At 40.4% G+C, this 22,454-nt stretch overlaps 1 protein-coding gene across 1 annotated transcript; it reads right to left on the bottom strand.

Moving 5' to 3' along the window:
* Window positions 1-17,342: 17,342 nt before the first annotated feature.
* Window positions 17,343-20,459, bottom strand: LOC148543103 (uncharacterized). Its single transcript, XM_088457417.1, is given in 3 exon segments — window positions 17,343-18,170; window positions 19,024-19,142; window positions 20,066-20,459. Coding segments are annotated over 3 exon segments (1,341 nt in total).
* Window positions 20,460-22,454: the final 1,995 nt, after the last annotated feature.

The following is a 22,454-nucleotide window of genomic DNA, read 5'->3' as shown; positions in this document are numbered from 1 at the left end:
TAAGATAAATAATAATCAGGAGCAGTCAAAATCAACAATAATGAAGTTTATACTTAAGAAATAGAAGCTTTCAGGTTGTGGCCTAGGATTGGCCATTACTTAGCCTGCCTGCTGCCACCTGTGTGACATCATCATCCTCGGCCATACCTGGCTGGGCACCAATGGTACACTTGGAGTTGGAGCTGAAACCAGTTTCCAACACACCGGCTTCTACAACAGCCTGGACCTATCGGCAAGACAAGAACGGGAAAGGTAGGGAAAGTCAGGGCTTAACAACAGTGGGCCACAGTGACTGCATCCCAGAATCTAAAAACGTATTCTCCATACAGGAGCTATAAACATACATTTATACTAACCATAAACATTTTTTGTTACAGGTGCCACACAATTATTTTATACTATACTTCTACAAATTCTTTATGTACACAAATAGCACTAATTTTTGTTAATGTTTTAAATATTTATTTTAGTGAGCTGTTTTACAAATACACAACCAGCGTGGTGGTTGCATTTAATATAAAACTCACCTCAGTGCCAACTTTCCCTAACCTCCTGAGCAGTCAGATGCCAGGCACTGATTATAGCTGGGTTCTGCTAGGACATCTATGTGCTTGCTCTATAATGTGATTTCTGCTGTTACAGTCATGGATGGCGCCATCACAATCTATATCCTGATTAGCCCTTTACCCAATAGTAGCATTAGTTGCTGACACTGTCCTCCAATGTACTGCTACCTTAGGGTATTTAACCAGGCTCTGGAAAACAGGAATTTGCCTATACAATGTCGTTACTTCCAGTGAAGACTTGCTGTTGCAGAATTCCATGTCCCAAGCTCCGTTGCTTCTAGTGACTTGTACTTAGTGTTTATCCATGGTGTGTGTACTCAGTAAGTCTTCTGAGTACAATCTCCTAGAGTAATCTCCTGTGCCAATTCTGTGTTTGAAGTCACTGTGTGTGTACTTAGGCCCTGATTCAGAGCTGGACGCTCTGAAAGAGCGCTCGCTCTGAATCAGGGTTTTTTTTTTTTTTGGAGCGGCCTCCTTGCCACTCGCATAGCTGTGGGTGACCACCCACAGCTATTGTGAGCAGCCAGGATGATGGTTGCGATGGTCAAAACCATCGCGACCATCAGGCTTGCGATGACTCCCTTGTGGTAGGGTCTCGTGGCCGCAAGCCCCAGAGAGCTTCTCGCTCTAATGGAGCTGGAAGCTCTCCCACTGACATCACTGGTGATGTCAATGGGGCTGCCCACAAACAGCAGGTGTTTGCATGGGAACACCTCCATTTGTGAAGCCACCCCATGCCACACCTTCAAAACGGTGCGAGCTGTCAATCAAAATCTACACCCACCCCCTATTTGTGCGAGACACGGAGCGACCATCGCTAGCCGGGTCTCATGCATGCGCATGTCAGAGCTGGCTCCGGCATTCACATGCACAGTGGCCTAACATTGACCCGCTCATGAGCGCATAGTGCTTGCGAGCGGGTCTGAATCAGGCCCTTAGTACATTATCCAAGTACCATCTCATCATACCATTCTCCTGTGCCAATTTGGCATCTAAAGCCACAGTATGTGTATTTAGTACATATCCAAGCACCATCTCATTGTACCATTCTCCATGTGTCAGTTCTGCATCTGAAGTCACAGTGTGTGTACTTAGTACATCATTCAAGTACCATCTCATCATACCATTCTCCTGTTCCAGTTCTGCATCTGAAGCCACAGTGTGTGTAATTAGGGCCCGATTCAGACCCATTCACTAGGCTGCATTTGCATGCAGTCAGCCGATGATTGCATTCTGTGCTTGCGTACGTATCACAGTGTGTGTGCGCAAACCAGTACGAGTGATTGGGAAGTGTTCTCTGGCTGTGCATAGACAGCCCGGCTGATTGAGTGACAGGAGAAGTCGTTTGTGGGTGGTGACAGGGGCTGGCCACTAGAAATGGGGGAGTGAATGTGCGAATGCAGGCATGCCTGAGTGACTTAATGCTGTTTTTGAGGTGTGCATAATTAAGAGGCAGTGTCATTGTACATGTCACTTGGCTGAATTTTACACTAAAGTGCTTGCATTGCTTGCAGTATGGTATGGTCCACCATAAGTGCTGGGTATGCATTCGATGGTACTCGATGTTACCGATGGTTGCATACACTTCCTGGAGATGAAGTGCACAAGTGGGCATCTTAAGACAGGCTGGTGGCCATCTGCATACACATTGTGATCACACGCTAAGACATAGTGGGCATGTAAATGCCATGCCATGCAATCGCATGTCTTGCTGTAGGTTGGCCAGATTTGCATGCACTGGCTGAATTAAGCCCTTATTACATTATCCAAGTACCATCTCATCATACCATTCTCTGGTGCCAGTTCTGTGTCTGAAGCCACAGTGTGTGTACCTAGTACATCATCCAAGTACCATCTCATAATACCATTCTCCTCTGCCTGTTCTGTGTCTGAAGCCACAGCATATGTACTTAGTATGTCTTTCAAGTAAAATCTCCTAGTGCCTTTCTCCTATGTCAGCCTTGCATTTGGATCAACACAGTGCTTACTTGCTTAATATATCACCCCAGTACAAACTTCCAGTATATTTTCCTCTGCTTTCCCTGTAAAAGTGTTCTTCCATTTCCCACTTCTGCTGGATATCTGACCAAAGGGCCATGACCTTATTGCTGGGTGCAGCTCAAGCCCAAATCCTTCTTGGAGGGGTCACTGGTGAACACCTCACAGTAAGTTAGACTCCACGCCTTTGGTCAGGTTTAGCCAAAATCCACTACTAGTGGATGAGGAAGTCATTTATCCAGGCCCCTCACCTCTTGTTACTTTCCCAACTTGGGTCCACATCTTCCAATACTTTGGCAGATGGTCAGCATAGCCTGAGCATGACAGGAGTACTGAAGCTAAAAGAGGAACCATTTAGTTTCCAAACTGAAGTTTAAACATAGGAAGAAATTTAAATTTCTGGCCAAATTACATCAGTGGTTATCTGACTACTAGTACAAATCAGCGCAAGTACTGTGAGACTATGTTTGGGGATAGCATTGCCACAAATTCTATTTTGGAGTGCAGAGGGAAGAATGCAGAGGGAGGGAGCAGGGACAGTAATATCTGGGCCTGGTACATTAGAGCTGGGTCAGTGACATAATAATGATTGAAATATTATATGTGATCTCACTAGTGATATAGTATATGATTATATTTGTCATGTTTATATGATTGACATAAATGAAAAATGTAGAAGTTGTGAAAGTTAAGGTTGCAAACAATCATAGCAACCTCATAAATTCCTAATTTTTTTAAGGCTGGTTAGAACCATGGGCGGATTTAACAGGGTGTGAGTTATAAAAAATTGCGAGTACAGAGCTATATTCACATATTTACAGAACTCACCCTATGTAATAGGGTGTGAGAACATGCAAATGTGCATGTTTCTCACACCATCACAACTCACAATGGCAAAACACTCATCCAGATGTTTTGTTATTGTGAGCTTTGAACTCGGGCAATGTAATAGAGTGTTTCTGTGTGTAAAAAAGTAAACAGTAAAAAAAATCATGTACATCCCTTCTCCACAAGCAAAAATAGCCCCAGGCTCTGTTGAGCCTCTCCTGATTCTTAAAACAAAGGGGAAAAAATGCGTAGGGTTCCCTGTATTTTATGAACCAGTACAAGGCTCTGCAGAGCCTGGTTGTGGAAATACAGGGGAAAAAATTAGTGGGGTCCCTTGTATTTTCCATAACCAGCACCAGACTCTTTCTAGTGGGGATGTAATGCCACAGACAGGGGAACCCTTTCCCCAGCTCCCCCGGCCAAAGCATTACACCTGACCACTATTCAGCCCATCCCCCAACCCTGGGGAAGTGGATACCCCCCAATAAAGAACTTATATACCAAGGCAATCCATGAAAGCTCTGGCTGGAGGGTGCAGGGTTAATTGTGTATGAAAGTGATGTGCAAAAAATAGATTTAATAATATTGTCACATTATGAGTGTGAATGTGAGTGTGCATGTATGCTTTAATAAAATTTTACTGTCACGGTGTGAGTCTTGTTTTTATTTTAATTTATATTTTGCAGGTGAACTACAGGTACCAGTGGGCCCTCAAATCCCCGCACTTGTGGTTTTCCAAGTACCAGCATGCGGGGGAGGCTTGCTGGGCCCTGCAGTTCTCCAACAAAAGACAATATTATTAAATCTAATTTTTACACCACTTTAACACAATCAGCTTGAAACCCACCAGCCAGGGTTGCCGGGTATAGCCCTAGGATATCAGCCCACACCTGGGGTGCCCAGGTGAGGTGGTCCCCCTTTATTGGGGGGTCTCCTCCTTCCCTGGGATCCCTGGCCTGGGCTGACTAACAGTCATTTGTAATGACTTCATGGAGCTTATTGAACTGTGAAGGCTTCTGTATAACTCGGACCTTTTAATGATAGTTGATTTAAAAAGTCAGATTTTTCATAGGAGAAAAGTCACCTGGACTAGCATAATGTAATTGCCTCAAACTCACAAGTTCGCAGGCTATTACATTTGGTAAGTTTTGAGACAAATTCAGACCTTTAAATGTGAGAGGAGGTCTGAGTTTGTCTCACACAAAAATTTACACACTATTACATCTCGCCCCATATCTGTTTTTTTGATATATGGCATGTAGGTTTCACATGCTGAAAATTTTTAATTTTTTAGACTCAAGCAATTAGTCATAAACACGAGAATCAACCAACCTGTACAGGCTAGCCTTCTAGTACTTATGAATTCAAGTACTGTAAAATGGGTTTATTAGAAGCAGCTCTTTTTAGCCCATTGTTTATACCGGATACTTTAGAGCTAATAAACTGGGGACATATCAGACAAACTTAGGTTTCCTCAAAATAGGACTTAGAAAAATAAAATAATATAAATGAAAACATGATAATGAAAACAAAAATATATTGCTTCTATTTACAGCCAAAATATTTAACAAAAGAGATAATATTCCAGATTTCAAGTGAATTAATAGATTTGCACTAACTGTTCAAAAGTTATAAAATTAGATTATTTAATGAAAGTATTTCTTCTTTTAGTTTCTTCTGTTTTACCTATATAATGGCCAAAAGAGGATATGTCTTACATAATGCTACTTAAAGAAGGCATATATATTAAGAGAAAAACAGTACAAAATTTGCTTTGGTTAAAGGAAACACAAAATATCAGAAACCCTCCAGTCATGGAAAATTAAGTGACTAATTGTGATTTTTAGTCAATATTTATTTCCGATTGGTCAGACACCACTATTTACTTCCTCATTGAGAGAGGAGACACTGAGCCAATCATCAACAAGCCCATGGAAAACATACTTCAAACCTTCTTCAAGGGGTTCTTTTGCGCACACAGAGGGACCCTCACCACCAAGCCTAATGCTACATTGATCGATGTACAGTACATGTACTTGATCTTTCTCTGCTACATGACATTCTCATTAGAGTTTCCCCACTCACCTCACCCTGCACTGCCTACTGCATCAGAGTCGGATCATGGGGTTTGTTCTAACAGCAGATGCTGTCTCTTTTTCTGATTTCCTTGTGGTTGTGTGGCTGTGACTCTCCTCCCTTGTCCAATGCTCAGGGAAAAAAAAGAAAGTAGATCAGATCATACCTAATTGCACAGGCACTATTTTCCTCTATTATACCTTCCACTCATAATCTTTGAGTGATTATATTTGTACCTAATTGGGAATTAATTCTGTATTTTTAGACTGAAAGCGCACATGAGATATTTATGTTTCTGTTGTAGCAGATTACTGCAGGATATAAGAGGCTGGTGGTGTTGCTTTTTGTTTTTATATATAATTGAGCTTATTATTTATATTTACATGTTTTTGTAACATTATCATTGTTTTTCACTTTGTGTTCATACATATATATTGATTTTTATTGTCTCTTTTTTTATCCTTAAACACTATTTATTATTATATAATGGGTAATATTGATATCATTCTAGTAGTGTTTATACTTATTTAAAGGTTTTTTTCCCCAATCAATTATCAATGTTCTCTGATTCACATCGACTGCAGTGCTACACTATAGACTGTTTTTAACTTTGCTATAATAAAAGTTATATTTTAACTATTTATTTTATCCATAAATTATCTGGAATGTACCCCATAAAAGAGTATGGGGGCACATTGTGTACAATGAAAAGTTATCTACTAATATCAGGGTAAGCTTTCTCTTTTAACTTAAATTCTAATAGTGTCTCTGTATAATGTAATAATGCAATAATATGTATTGTGGCAAAGATGGTTCTTTGCCCTGTTCTGCTATAAAGAACAGGACTCATTACTTGGAACAAAGAGGCTGGATACCTTTAAAACATAGCTGCACTACATACAGTAGGCCTAATTAGTGTGGGTCTGTGTGATGCATAAAGGTTCTGAGATTCGGGGGAAGGTGATCCTGATGCTGATTAGTCAGCCAGGTAATGTTTCCTTATGCTGGCCATACACCTGCATGACAAGCTTCAGATAAGATTCACATACGATTCCCCGAAGCTCCCTGGTAGTCCCGGCAGCATGATTTGTTGTTTTTCATTGCACACGATCTGTCGTACGATCGATCGTGTGGATCGCGCTCACCAGGGAAAAGTCATTGAAATTACATGATAGCAAGCACGATGCATCACATGCACAAAATAAATGGTACGATCTACACACGATATGATGGATAATATGGGCTGCACATCTGATCATACGATCTGTTTTAGGAGATGCAGGAGCGTGCATCAGATAGTATCCTAATCCAAAAATACACAATTTCTACACAATTCATCGTAAGACTCTTCGAAAATCTTGCAATTGGCCCACATAAGTGTCAGGCAGGGCTGGCACAACCCACTCAGCAGATCCTGTAATGCAGGGAGGCACCAGGCAGTAGAGGTGCTCTCCTTGCAGCTGCTGCTGAGCTAGTTGTTACTGCTACTATGCTGGCTGCTGCTGCTGCCCCATCACACTGTATGACAGGCAGCAGCAGCCTACCACAGAGAAGCACAGCTGAGCATGAGAGACTCCTCAAACAGTCTCTCCCCCTGCTGATCACAGAGTGCCAGGTGAGGTGACTGTACTGTACTAGTGACTTCTCTAGTCCTCTTCTCTGAATGGCTGCCTGTTCTTTTTCAGGGATCCCTCTCTCCCTGCCTGAGAGCCTGAGTCTCCACCCCTTCCTACCATCTACCTATCACAGCTGGTCCCTCTTCTGTTCTATGGACTATTTCTCCTTCGACTGTCCCAGACTGTTCTGTCCCCTCACCATGAGTCTCCGCCCCCTCCTGTCTGTGACTTCTCTATTCTATTGAATATGCTCACCCCTTGTCCTTAGTCAAGACCCCATTCCTCACACAGGGTCCTGGCATCCTCATCTACCCTGTCTGAATATTCTATTCACCCCTGGTTAAGACCCCACCCCTCACCTGAGACCCCGCCCATCCATATACCCTGTCTGACTTTATTTAACTACTCCATCTTGTCCCTTGCCAAGACCCCACCCCCTTGCCCAAGTATCTGCCCCTTTTCCAGTTTACTCTATGCTGTTATTAAATTATTTTCCTGTATCCTGGAGGGACCAGACTGTCACTTCCTCCTTCTGGAAGGTCACTTCCTCCATATGGAAGTTAAGTGCTAAAGGAGGGGTGAACATTTTTAAATATTGTCTAGGGGGATGGTATGCTTATGCAATGAGATTGGGTGGTTTTGTTCTTTAATTGGGGAGGGGAGGTTAATAATGTCTGTGCTGGGGATGATTTATTAATGTGTGTGCGTGGGTATTATTATTGTATTTGTGTGTGTAAGGGGTATATTCATGTTATTTGTATCTGGGTCAATTATGGTCTCTACATTATCTGGTGGTCACTGCGGCACTCTTTGCATTATTTGGCGGTCACTGTTACAATTTTTACATTTTTCTCTGCATTATCTGGTGGGCATATTGATTCCTATAAGTTGCTATTTAGTAATGCAAGTTGCTTAAAAAAGAATTGCTTTCCAGTCCAATCGTGTGGTTCCAAAGCACAAAAAGTTATTTATGTCAAAGGGATAACATGATGTAAGATTTAACAATAAGAGTAAAAAGCAATGAAAATAGTACAGCCGGATACATACGCATGCACACTGGTCCAAGTATACAGTCATCAATCCAGAAGTCTGTGGTCGCAAGAAGATGTGTGTACACTGAGGTCACGACACAGCCTATATACCTTATAGATTTCAGAGATAACAAAGGGACAAATTGACAGGTTCAAATTGGTTCTTGCTTATATTCAATCTGGTCATTGGTCAGTTCATACGGTGTCATCAGGGGTATGGCTCAATCTTCCAACAGTCACATTGTGTAGCTTCCCACCAATTAACTGGTTAAAACTGGCTACAACACTGCATTCAAGTAATAACATTCTATTCAATAACCCCCTATCATCCATAACTAGTGGATGCATGATGCGACTTATTTGCTGATAGAAATGGATGTCTGCAAATAAATAGGGATTTAGTATGATACCAAACATGACATGTCCACTGTATTCTGAACTAGATCTCTTTTAAGTACATCTCACATCATAATTATTAGCTAACAAATACCTTTAATAACTCTGGTTATTAACTATAATGTGTGGGAACCATTTTATATGTATGCATTCGCATATGTGCATCTGTGTATTCAAATAGCAAATGTGCGTCTATGTGTCTGTACGTGAATATATACAGGTGAGCATCCATGTATATCGTATGTGAATATTCATATGAGTGTGTGTGTGTATATATATATATATATATATATATATATATGTGTATGTGCATTATGTGCGTCAGTGTATGTGTGTTGTGAATACGCATTTTAGCGCATTGGATTGCACCGACACAAAGTAGCATCCTTGTAATACGTAATCAGACCATAGACGACTATATCATCAGATAACAATTGTACAGTGATCATATCCAATTATTTGACTTTTACAGTCCACCGTTTGATAGCAAACTTAAAACTGTCACATTCTATTCTTAACCTACTTAGTCATGCATAGTAAATTATTATTCAATGTTCTAAACGGTATGACACAATTTGGTCATTGAGCTGTCAGTAGTGTGCCTCAGGAAAGGGTAAAACAACCCTTATACACACTCAGTGGATCTATAGGGGACCATTGGTAAATGTGGGACCTCATCGAACCTATATGGGAAGTTTGAGGGAATTGAGACTACATTATCTATGATGTTTAACAGAAAATTTACAATATATTTTATTATACATGACCAAGCCTATTCACATGTTATTATCTGATGGTACATTCAATTTCAGGATTGTGATGCAGTTCTTCATAAACCTTAATACCTATAACACCACCACTCACCACCATAAGGATTTCATTTTCACGGTTTACCTTGGTGGAACATTTTCCACACTTCAATACAGTAGGAACACATCTGACACATAAAGCAATTACTAAAATGACAACAAGTATAAGAATAAGGAGCTTCCTACACTAGCAATCATTTCCTGGACCCACTGCCCTAGACCGGAGAACCATTTTACAGGGTTTAGCCATGAGAACCATTCCTCTACCTTTACCTCAGTCTCGTACAAGGAGGTATTATGGTCCTTGTGAAATTCTCATTTCAGTTGTAGGATTTCATCCATTCTCCAGTCAATCACCTCTTTGGGGTCATTAGTATTATTGGTGATATATGTGCAACACTTGGCACCAAATTGGGTGGCCAAATTCACACAATATCCACCAGTAATAGCTGTCAGGTAGTTTAACACTAGCCTATGTTGTACCAATTCCTTTTTATAAGCCTGTAGCTCCTTGCCCATATATCTGAAAGTGTCATTATACATCTCGGTGATGTTGTCTATTAATTTAGCCAGGTCTTGGATGTATCTAAAATTTAAAGTTCTTCGAGTGATGCTACCAAAATTTGGAAGCCAGTTGTTTCACTAATGAACTGCATTGTTATATGTTATTCACCAGGGATCATATTTATTTTGTCACGATGTTCATACTGCATGTGAATGTATGGGGGTGGTGCGGTTTTATGGATACCAATCATTTTATCATTTGTAAGAGTCATTACCTCTGGGACCAATGTACCTATAAACATAAACCCTTGGAACTCATAGATAACCAAGAATATGCCTGTTTTCTACAACATGGTATACATTATCTGGGAGGACATATGGTATATTACAATACTGCACATTATCACCTAAAGTCTTAACAAAACTACCTATGCCTATTGTCATCATCTGTTCAAGACACATTTCAGCCTGAATAACATTTTTACAATAACCTATAGGAACTTTTCCAATAGATACCACATTCAGTTTGTTCCCATGTCCTCATCTCTGGTGTTCATCACTAATGGTGTGGCGAGCCATTGTCTGATCCAATAAGTCTGCTTCCAAATTCTAAAGTCTATCTATGTATGAAATGTTAAGACCGATCTATGGAGTATTGGCGCAGGTTTAAACTAGGGCACCTGGTAATGTTATAATTCCCATCTATGGAGCTCCCTCCCCGTAATTCAAGGACCTCATAGAAAATTACTGGGAATGGTAATAATCCTACATTATGTTGTCCCTGAGGCATGTGAGTGCACACCCAACATTCAGTCTGGTTTAAGACCTTACCACTAATGAATGGTAATCCTCTAGAGGATGCCTGCCCAAATACGGTGACTGGCATCTGCAGATGCATTTCTCATTGTCTAGTGATCCACAGTACTCACAGATACAATATTCCTCAGACAATAGCCCCTCACACTGTCTCCGAGTTCCATGGCTAACAGATCTCTTAACAATCCCGGAACTGAGTTTGACCATAGGTTGCCCTGATCATTCTATTGTTCTCTCTCGCCTCTGACTCCACTCTATCAACATCACTATCAGCCTCCCTCTCTGTCATCTGTCCTCCATCACAGAAATAGGAAATCCTGAAACAAATAAGAATGAGAAGAACCCTGGAACAAGAAAAAGAAACAGAAACAGATTGCCACTCCATTTCTGGAATAGTAATCTGTACACGTCTCTGGCTCAAGTGTTTTCACTGCAGTCTTTAGTTCTCCTGGAACAGGCTCGAAATCAACAGGTCCATGTTGTCTGTCTTGACTTCGCTTGATACCTCCTTCAGGTGGTTGACCTTTCTGCAGTGAGTGGAATGGACCCAGGTATCCCTTTCTGCTACCTTCAACGATGTGGTACTTGTCATCAAAACCTGGTAAGGACCTTACCACCGGTCTGTCAAACAACCTGAGCATAAGAAATTTTGGATCATAACATATTCTCCAGGTTCAGCATCATGACAGTTTGTTTCTGGCATTTCATGTGACAACAGTTTCAATTTCTGTTGCTGCTGTTTCAGCTGTTTATTCATTTTTATAATATATTGCATAGTAACCTCATTATTACTCTTCAAATCATCCTGTGGACTTATAATCAAATGAGGTTGCCTCCCAAACAGTATCTCAAATGGGTACAGATTAAGAGGAGATCTGGGAGTGGTTCTGATGCTATGGAGGATGAGCGGTAAGGCTTCTGGCCATCCTAATCCAGTTTTAGCCATGATCTTACTCAGTTTATTCTTAATAGTACCATTCACTCTCTCCACCTTCACACTGGCTTGTGGTAGGTAGGGGGTGTGAAGTCTACTATTGCTTCCCATAAGCTTACACATGTTCTGGAAAACATCACCAGTGAATTGAGTACCCCTATCTCTTTCTATGATTCTAGGGATATCGTATCAACAGACAAACTCCTGGACAATCTACTTAGCAGTAAAAAGAGCAGTATTAGTGGCAGCTGGATATGCCTCTACCCAATTAGAAAATACATCAGTTCAAACTAATACATACTTGAGATTCCTGAAAGGTGGTAATTGAATGAAGTGAATTTGTATTACCTGAAAAGGACCATCTGTCAGAAGGATATGAGATGGCTCATTTGGTATTGTCTTCCCGACATTTATCCTCAAACAAGTCAGACAGGACATTACTTTCTTTCCAGCTTGAGAAGAAAAGCCTGATGCACCCCAATATGGTCTGACTAACTTGCACATACATTCTTTTCCCAGGTGAGTCAGACCATGCGCTGCCTCAGCCAAGCTTGGGTAGTATGCCCTGGGAGAAATAGGCCTACCTTGTCCATCTCTCCAGAGTCCTGAGGACTCCTGGCCACATCCATTCGATCTCCAGACCGCCTTTTCCTGAAGGGAACACATATCTTGCATTTCAATTAATTTCTGTTTGTCTATTGTCTGGAAGACAATCACTTTGTTAGTTGGTATATTTATGTGTAACCCTGCTGCCCATTTGGCAGCTTCATCTGCTCTGTTCTTGCCCATGGACATCAGGTCTTCTTCGAATGTGTAGGCTTTGCATTTGATGACAGCTACTGCCTTTGGTAACTGAATTGCTGTCAGATGTCCTTTTATGTGTTGTGAATGTGCTACTGGTGTGCCTGCTGCTGTCATAAAGTTCCTAAGACACCAAGGAGCCCCAAGGCATAGCTAGAATCAGTGTATATGTTAGCTTATTTTACTTTCTGCCAACTCACATGCTCTCCTTAATGCCACCAGTTCAGCCACCTGTTCTGAGTGAGGTGGACCAAGTAGTTCAGCTTCTACAACATCATCATAATTTACAACAGCATAATTCTCCTGTGTCTGTCTGTCTTTGACAACTCCCATCTGTATAGAATGTCAAATCTACATCTTCTAATGGTGTGTCACATATATGTCTGGTCTTGCAGTAAAGTTCTGATTCAAATATTCCATACAATCGTGTGTATCAGCATACCTGCAAAACTCACCTTCAGCCAGAAACTCACCTCCTTCCACCCTTTGTGCATCTCGAGACACATATGGTAAGTATGTTGCTGGATTTAACGTATTGCACCATTTAATGGTAATATTTGCAGGTGCCATCAGAGCTAGTTCCCATTTTGTGAACCTTGCTGAAGATTCATGTCTGGTTTTGGCAGAATTTAACACAGCAGATACTGCATGCAGTGTGTAGACAGTTGTATCATGCCCTAATTCTACGTACTCACTCTTATTTACCAGAAGAGCAGTTGCAGCTACACTTCTTAAACACGTAGGGAGTAATCTTGCCACAGTGTCCAATTGTGTATGGTAGTATGCTACAGGTCTGCTGGCATCACCATGTTTCTGTATGAGGACACCTGCTGCGCAGCCATCAGCTTTCGTACAATATAACTCAAATGATTTTTCATAATCTGGTATTCCCAAGACAGGTGCTCTAGTCAGACTATCTTTAAGGTTAAGGAAAGCCTTCTCTGTCTCCTCAGTGTGTATGACATGGTCGGGTTTTGAGGATAAAGCTAAGTCCTGCATTGGTAATGCCAAAATAGAAAAACCTGGGATCCATGTCCTGCAGCATCCACACATGCCCAAGAAGGTACACATTTGCTGCTGGTTTTGTGGCAGTGTCATGTTCTGTATGGCCTGAATTCTGTCTGTTTTCAAGTGTCTTAGCTCCTGGGTTAGACAGTGTCCCAAGTATTTGTCCTTAGTCTGGCATGGCTATAATTTGTCCTTTGGAACCTTGTGTCCTGTTTGTGAAAGGTGAATAAACAACAGTTTAGTATCATTTAAACATGACATAAATGAATCAGAGCACAACAACAAATCATCTACTTATTGAATGAGGACAGACCCATTGCTTGGTTGGAAAGATTGCAAAAAGTCGTGTAAAGCCTGAGAGAAAATACTGGTGCAATCATGTCCATGTATACAGTACCCCTCTGTAGGAAAATGCAAATAGATATTGACAGTCAGGGTGTAGAGGAACAAAGAAGAAAGCAAAACATAAATCAATGACAGAAAAATGAGTAGCAGATGGTGGAATCTGCATGAGGATGACAGCTGGATTGGGCACTACAGGGAGTTGGCTTTCAACAACTTTGTTAACCCCCTAAGATCCTGTACTAATCTATAGCCCCTAACCCCAGTCTTCTTCACTGGAAAAATGGGATTGTTGGCTGGACTAGCTGTATGAATTAAAAGCCCTTGTTGTAATAACCTTGCAATTATGGGATACACCCCTAGCTCCACCTCAGGCTTTAATGGGTACTTAGGGATTTTTGGAGCCTGCCTACCACTCTTCAAGTTAACCATTACAGGGTCTACAATTGCCATCAACCCAGTGTCCTGTCCATCTTTGGTCCACAGGGAACCCGGTATTTGCAATAACATTTCTTTTACCTGAGATGGACTTTGTTCTATAATGGCAGAGTGTAACATTAATCTTTGTGGTGTGTTCAATATATTCTGTACCTCATGTGCAACCTTTTCCGGTATATCTAGGAATATACCGTCAGGGGTACAGTATATGACACATCCCATTTTAAACAGCAAATCCCTTCCTAGCAGGTTAGTAAAAGCCGCCGCTGCCAAGAAAAAGGAATGCTCGGTTTGCAGCGGCCCAATAGTAACCTCTGCAGATCTGGTTAAAGGGTAATGCTGTACTCTCCAGGTTACTCCCATTGCTGGTATGGTCTTGTTGGTAACCTGTAAATTAAATTGAGAAGTTATCACAAATCTGGTCATCCCTGTATCTACATGAAAAGTATGTTTAGTACCAGATATATCAACTGTCATTGAAGGTTCTTCTCTAGTATTCTCAGTTAACCTGACTGGCTGTAGACTACAGGTATGACCTGACCCCTAACACGGGCTATCATCCTCCAGCAGAGCATTTGCTGTCACTATGTGAGCGGGTAAGCACTGGAAATTTTATGAATCTTGCGATGCCCTCTCTGAGTGTACCTAGGTGTTCCCTTCTTAGGTGGCCCCCAATTTCTCAATTACAGTCCTCTTTAAGTGTCCTTCTTTATTGCAATTATAACACCTTACTGTATAACTTTATTCTTGATAAGTGTTGTAGTTATGTGACTGTGTAGTTAATCCCTCTAAAGCCTGAATGCTCACTGCCATTAACTTCTCACTCTGTTCCTCTTTCCTTTTGGAAATTTTCTTATCATGTTCTATGGCAGATTCTCTAAGTGCATCTACAGTAATTCCTTTCCATTTAGATAGAGTGGTTTGCACCCTGGTTTTTAGATTATCTTTGAGACCATCCATTAGTACCGTAACAACTCTTTCCCTGTGGTGTACATCATCTTTAATATCTGCTATCCCTGTGTACTGGGTTATTGTTAGCAGCACTCTAGTGAAATAATCTGCTGCAGATTCACTATCTTTTTGTTTAATAGTGAAAATTTTACTCCAGTTCAAAACCACTGGAAAATATATAGCCAATTGCATGATTATACGTTTTATAGTTAACTAGTTATCCTCATCCATTAAGGATTCATCCTCCTCCAATTCACAATCCTTAATAAACTTTTGTACATCAGTATTGGAAGGGAGATAGGCCCTTAACACCACTCGCCATTCTTTATTAGTTGGCTCATGAGCATTACCTAAATCTTTAACAAATTTCTGGCATTTGGCTAACTCTTTCCAGGGGTCTGGGAAATCTGACATATATGAATGCAATTCTGCTCTCATCCATGGACAATGCATGGCTACATTCCTTATGGGAATTATACCATCTTTGTCCAGTTTCCCATTGGGAACTGCAATTGTACAGACAGGATGTAAACCTACCACATCACTATGTTGAGGATTAATAATTGGACTTATTGATTTGGTACTATGGATGTTACCTCTCCTATTACGGTCTCCACTAGTCTCACCAAATTTCAGCTGCTGCCCCTGCTGGTTGGATCGCTGCCTTTCCTTTCTATGGAACATCTAGTATATTAACAGCATGTGCAATGGCTGAAAATATGATAGGTTCATCATCTTCTACAATAACATTTTCCTTGAGGTGACTTAAAACAGGGTATAAGTTACTTGTTATGATTTTTTTATTTTGGTATCGGCTGTACTTTCACCTGCGGCCGCATATGGCGGCGGAGGTGTGCATGCGCTCACTTCTTTATGCGCAGTAACACTATCTTGCAGCATGGGTACGCTACCTTGTGGTGTGCTGCTTTGTGGCATGAGTACACTGTTTTGCAGCATGCTACTTAGCCACGTGTGCACGTTATTTTGCGGCGCACCATTTTGAGGCGTGCTATTTACCCACGTGTTTCCCTCGTGCAGCCACAGCTTTAAACAATCATTATACTTTACTCTTTTCTTCAAAGATTTGACTAAACATATGTTGTCTCTAACTTTACTTAGTACCTCTGAATCGAAGCTGCCAACTTTGGGAAAGGGTTTCATGCATCCTTTGCTCATCTTGACCTGAAAACACGATTTGTTATATATGTATTTAAAACCTTACTTATCATAAAAAGGAAATAAATAATACACACCAATTCAGATTCTAAAATAAATGAAAAATGCTTTACTTAAAAATTTCTTGAATATACATGAAGTTTTGTTAATGCAGACTTACAACAGAAAAACGCAAATTTTTCCAGCAGCAGCATACAGAGACTATTTGCAATGCCTAGCATGGACCTACAAGACAAGACAACACCCAGACAGCTTTGATTATACCTACGTATTAGCACCCTTGACTCCTGAGACCTGCTCCCAGTCCTGTATTCTAGCTGCGTATCTCCCCCTCCCGTCTCTCTCTCATACTTTATACCAGCATATGTTGAAATTCCTTAATATTCAAAATGGCGAATAGTAATTAAATTAGTATTCATACATGCTAAAGTTTTAATTGGTCAAAATATCCTAACCATAAAATAATATATTATCTTCATGTTCTGTCCAACTGTAGCTACTAATTCTTGCTTCTTATGGGCCAAGGCCATCTTGATAAGCACTCTTATTTATAAAGTCTGAGACTTGTTGTCTGCTATTTTGCACAAGCCGAAACTAACATAGAAATGCTTATAGGTTTTAAGTCTATTACTTGAACCAAAGAAAAACATGGCTGCCTCATCAGTTCTAACTTATCCATTTATCCGCAGTTAATCACAGCTGCATAGAAATAAACACTAATCTGTATATATTTTTAATACATTATATAATACACCTTTGGAGTAAACATTAAATAAAATACCTGGTGCAACAGAGAGACACATTTATTTACTTTGGACAGGGGAAGGTAGGCCTCAATCCTCTCCAGAGCAGAGCCCATTCAATAAATGCGACTCAGCTGCACCTCTCACACTAAACTAATACTGAATACTATCGCAAACATTTTTTATATATTCTATATTGCAATATAGGAAAAGATAGACAAACATAAACATGCATATATTAGTGATTTGCTGAAGGAATATGTACAACTACATATTCCTGTGTTATCAGATCCATCCTCATGAACTTCGTCAAACCTCTGAAGAAAGTTCATATCTCTCATAAATTACATCGTCTGATCTCTTTTTAATACACTGGAAAATATTCTTGAAACATTTCACTAATATATAGAAAATCAACAACATTATCATGACAAAAAATATTAAACTTCCCATTGTGTGCATCATGTTGTTTAACCAATTTCCAACCCATGTGAACCATGTGCTGGGATTTAACCAGGTGAACCAACTGTCGGGAACCACACCATCATGTTTATTTTGTTCAGCAAATTCATTTTTAACCTGGGTAATTTCATTTAACCTTTCTTTTATTATTTCTTCCGCATTAGATGAATTTGTAATTCACTATAACCCATACACTGTCTGTAATGTCACACAATATCCTGAAGTTGCAGCTGTAAGATAATCCAACACCATTCTGTATTGCATTAATTCCGTTTTTATTGCTTGAAGTTCTCTTCCCACGAATCTAAAAGTACTGTCATATATGTCTGTGATATCATTTATTAAATCTCCCAGTTCCTGTATCATTCTTTGATATACAGATATTCCCCATGTACCAAATGTTATTATGTTACCAAATCCTAAACCAACTTTGTAACCCTGAGACAGTGTAAAAAGGTGTCTGTATTTCTCATGTACTGCTTGTATTTTTCTTTTTACCATTTTTACTTTTCCCGGGAGCGATTGTAGCATATATGTTTCTTTCAGGTCCTCATGTTTTATTACCACTACATCTGGTAATAATGTTCCTATAAAACATATTCCAAAGGAGTTTACAGGTAACAATTTATAAGCCCTTTGTCCACACATGTAATATAACCCCTGTGGTAGTGTCCATGGTCAGTTAGACAATATGTTTGAAAAAGCATCATAAGGAACATTACAATGAGCACTATTTCCATTTATACCTTCTTTTTTCTGAGCACACTCCACAGTATGGTGATTGCATGTTTTATAGTACCCCAAAACTCCTTCTGGCATTACACATTTCACCACTTCATTCACACATTCTTCATTATTAGGCTTTGTGAATTTAATAATTTCCAAAAGAGCCTTTCCAAAATCACGTTTAGTTTTAAAATGTCCCTCTTGTAAGATTGTGTTACACACACTGGTTCCCAAATAGGTCCTTTGGCTCCGTCTTCCCATACCGTTTTGTTAATACATGTGATATTGCCCTGGTCATACCTTTGATACTTTGTTAATTTTAAACCCATGGAGCCATTAACCTTATAAGGTTCAAGTGTGTGAGTTCCACATAGTGAATTAAATGTTGTTTGATTTGAGTGCAATGGGATAGCCATTAATCCAACATTCCCTGAATGATAAGGTAGGTGACTACATACCCAACAATCAGTTAACCTTATTGTTTTCCCTATCAACTCATGATAGGTGTCCAGGGAGGAAGTGTTAGCTTATATAAAGGTACTGTCTCTACACCATTGTATATACCTTTTTTCTGGATTTAGACCACAATATTCACATATACACCTTGGAATTGGAGACAAATAACACTTTTTCCCTTCCATTTTTAATTACCTGTAATTTGTTATTTGTTACCTTTATGCATTTTCCTTTCAACCAATTTAAGAATTTTTACCTCTGTCTTTTGACCATCCTCTGATCCGTATCTATACCTGGGAATATCAGTAGTAAATTGAGTGTGTGCATCTTTTATGACTATTAGTACCCTATCCCTTATAATCATAGATTTCACAACAGGAGTGGAGTCTACCACTATGACACCGGCAGTACCCCTAGAATAACTCTCTGCACCATCCTCGTCAGCCACCAGGCAGCCCTCATTCCCTAAAAAAAATAAAAAATAAAAAATGCAACAAAAATAACTGTCTCAATCAATGGATACACAGAGATTTGATCACCATAAGCCATCTTTTTTTTCAGTCCACAACCCACAGAAACATCACTGAGGATATTTCCTGATTCCGTGAACCCCATCTTTGTCTGAACTATGGCTTTGTTCAGGCCCATCATCAAATAAGTTTGTTAAATTTAAATCACAGTCAAGGTCTTTATCGGTGTCTCCTTTTGCTTTAACTTACTTCACTGCCGGGTCGGAAACCTTCTTGCAGTGTGATGCGTGAATCCAATTGTCTTTTTCAGCCACTCTTAAGGACATCGAGGTGGTTAGCAGAACCAGGAACAGGCCTTGCCATCGATCTAGGAGACAACCAGAATGTAAGAAATTTCTCGCCATTAAATAGTCTCCAGGCTGGACTTCATTACTAGGTACTCTGGGAGTCCTTTCATAAGCTTTCCTTGCTTTTCTTGTATAGTCTTCAGATGCTGTGAGAACTGTATAACATATTCCATAGTTAAATCATATGATAATGACTAGTCTGCTGCTGAACTTACAATGATGTTAGACAATTTCCCAAAAAGTATTTCATAAGATGACAAATTAAGTGGCCATTTTGGAGTGGTGCGGATGCTATACAAAAGCAGAGGTAAAGCCTCCAGCCAACTCATGGCAGTCTCCACACCCATCTTATCTAACTTGTTTTTGATAGCCTTAATAACTCTTTCAATTTGCCCAGACACCTGGGGTTGACACGGTGAGTGCAAGCTACTTTTTATACCCATATATTGACACATTGCTTGGAATACCTTCCCTGTAAAATGTGTTCCTCTGTCACTTTCAATAACACATGGGATACCATATCTGGAAACAAATTCCTGTACCAATTTTTTTGCTGTGAATGATGCAGTACGTGAAACAGCGGGAAATGCTTCTACCCACCCAGAGAACATATCAGTTATTGTTAAGACATATTGAAAATTTCTTACTTTAGGCATTTGAATAAAATCAATCTGCAATCTCTGAAACGGACCAGTGGAGGGTGGAATATGAGATGGTTCTGTGGGAATAGATTTTCCAGGATTCATTCTCAAAGAGATGAGACATGACCAGGCCTTACTTTCTGCACAAGATGAAAATCCAGGTGCATACCAGTAGCTCCCAATCAATTTACACATTCCCTCTCTCCCTACATGGGTCATCCCATGGGCAGCTTCTGCCAGTGCTGGGAAGAGGGATTTTGGAGCCACTGGTCTACCCTGGCCATCTCTCCACAGACCATCAGCCTCTTGCTTACATCCCTTCATCCTCTACATGGCACGTTGCTGTGCAGAGCACACCTTCTGTACTCCTATCAGCTTTTGCTGATTGATAGTCTGAAAAATATTAATTTGTCAAGTTGTGTGATTCACAACAGCTGCCATTCTGGCAGTTTCATCTGCTCTTTTATTACCCAATGACACAGGATCATTTCATGAGGTGTGAGCTTGACACTTAACATCTGCTACCTGAGCAGGGAGTTGTATAGCCTCAATTAGCTCTTTTACTTGCCTGGAATGAGATATTGGGGTACCTGAAGCAGTCAAATATCCCCGTATAGCCCATATCATGCTAAAATCATGCACAACGCCATAAGCATATCTGGAGTCTGTGAAACTGTTAACCGTCCGGCCCTCAGCCAGGTGACAGGCTCTAGTAAGAGCTATCAGCTCTGCAACCTGAGCTGGGCTCAGTGGGTCAGCCTCCAAGATCTCTGCATCAGATACTACCACATATCCTGTACAGAGTAATCCTGTTTCGCTTTGTCTGTGACAACTAACATCCATGTAGAGTGTAAGATCCGCTCTACTCAATGGAGTGTCAGAGATACTAGGTCTGATGGAGAAATTCTGCTGCAAATATTTCTCACAACCATGACCCAAATCCTCATACTCTCCAGACTCCATCCTCTGGGACTCCTGGGTCACATAAGGCAGCAGAGTAGCAGGATTTAGCATTCCGCACTTGACAATAGTCAGGTTTGGTGGAGATAGAAGCATAAGCTCCCAGTGAGTGAATTGTGCACTCGAGACATGTCTCCTCTGTGAGGAGTTCATGAGAGCAGCAACAGCATGAGGAACAAACAGTGTAAGGGGATATTGTAATACAATAACCTGCACTTTTTCCACTAAGGCCACAGCAGCTGCTATGGCCCTCAAACATGTGGGTAAAGCGGAAGCCATCCCATCAAGCGTGCAACTGTAATACCCAGTGGGTCTTTATGAACCCCCATGTATTTGTGTCAAAACTCCCAAAGCAGCTGCTTGCTGTTCATTACAAAAGAGACAGAAAGGCTTATTATAATCTGGTATACCTAATGCTGGTGCCTCTGATAATGCTTGTTTAAGAGCCTCAAATGTTGCAATGGATTCGTCAGTCTGTTGTACTCTGTCAGGGAGATTCTGTGAAATCAGGGACTGGAGTGGAAGGGCCAAGGCAGTAAATCCTATGATCCACTGTCTACAGTACCCACATAATCCCAAGAAAGCCTGTATGTGCTTTTGGTTTTGAGGAAGTGGGTGTTGGAGCCACTGGTCTACCCTGGCAATCTCTCCACAGACCATCAGCCTCATGTTTACATCCCTTCATCCTCCACATGACACATTTCTGTGCAGTGCATACCATATCTAACAATTCTATTGAATTACAACCATCAGAATCCAACTCCTCAATTTCTGGAAAAAATGGGTCAACTGAAAGATCACCTTCTACAAATGACATCAAGCTGAAACCATCAGTGTTCAACCCCTCAAATTCTGGAAACAGTGAATCAAAATTACATATATCATATATCATAAAATATTAGCAAAAACTGATCTATGGTAATCAGATCATCTGCTAAATCTAACACTGCAAAATATAAACAATTAAAACACATCTACTTTGATCACCTAAACAGGGGTCTCTATCAATCAGAGAGAAAGACGGGAGAATGAGGAAAGATAAGAGACAGTATGCGCAACCTAATTTCGACGGAAGGAATTATGAAACACTCTCACATGTTACATACACTGCTATCTACGGCTTTATAGTGTTTGTTTTTTACTGTTGAAAGGCACCTATACTAAACCTAATTCCGGGCATCACCCATAAGCAATACCTGGGTTGGATTCTTGCCAAATTCTGCTGTCGTTAAGATCAGCCAACCAATCCAAACACACACCGTTCAATCAAACATACCTCACTCTTTCATAAAAGACCGGAAAGGGGAAAAAGATAAAAACTGGTTTGCACATTTTTTTTTTATCTCAGAGTGAGCAGAA

Source organism: Taudactylus pleione, unplaced genomic scaffold, assembly GCF_031769625.1.
Source record: "Taudactylus pleione unplaced genomic scaffold, aTauple2 ptg000006l, whole genome shotgun sequence".
Classification (NCBI taxonomy): Eukaryota; Metazoa; Chordata; class Amphibia; order Anura; family Myobatrachidae; genus Taudactylus; species Taudactylus pleione.
This window is presented reverse-complemented; position numbering and strand designations above follow the sequence as displayed.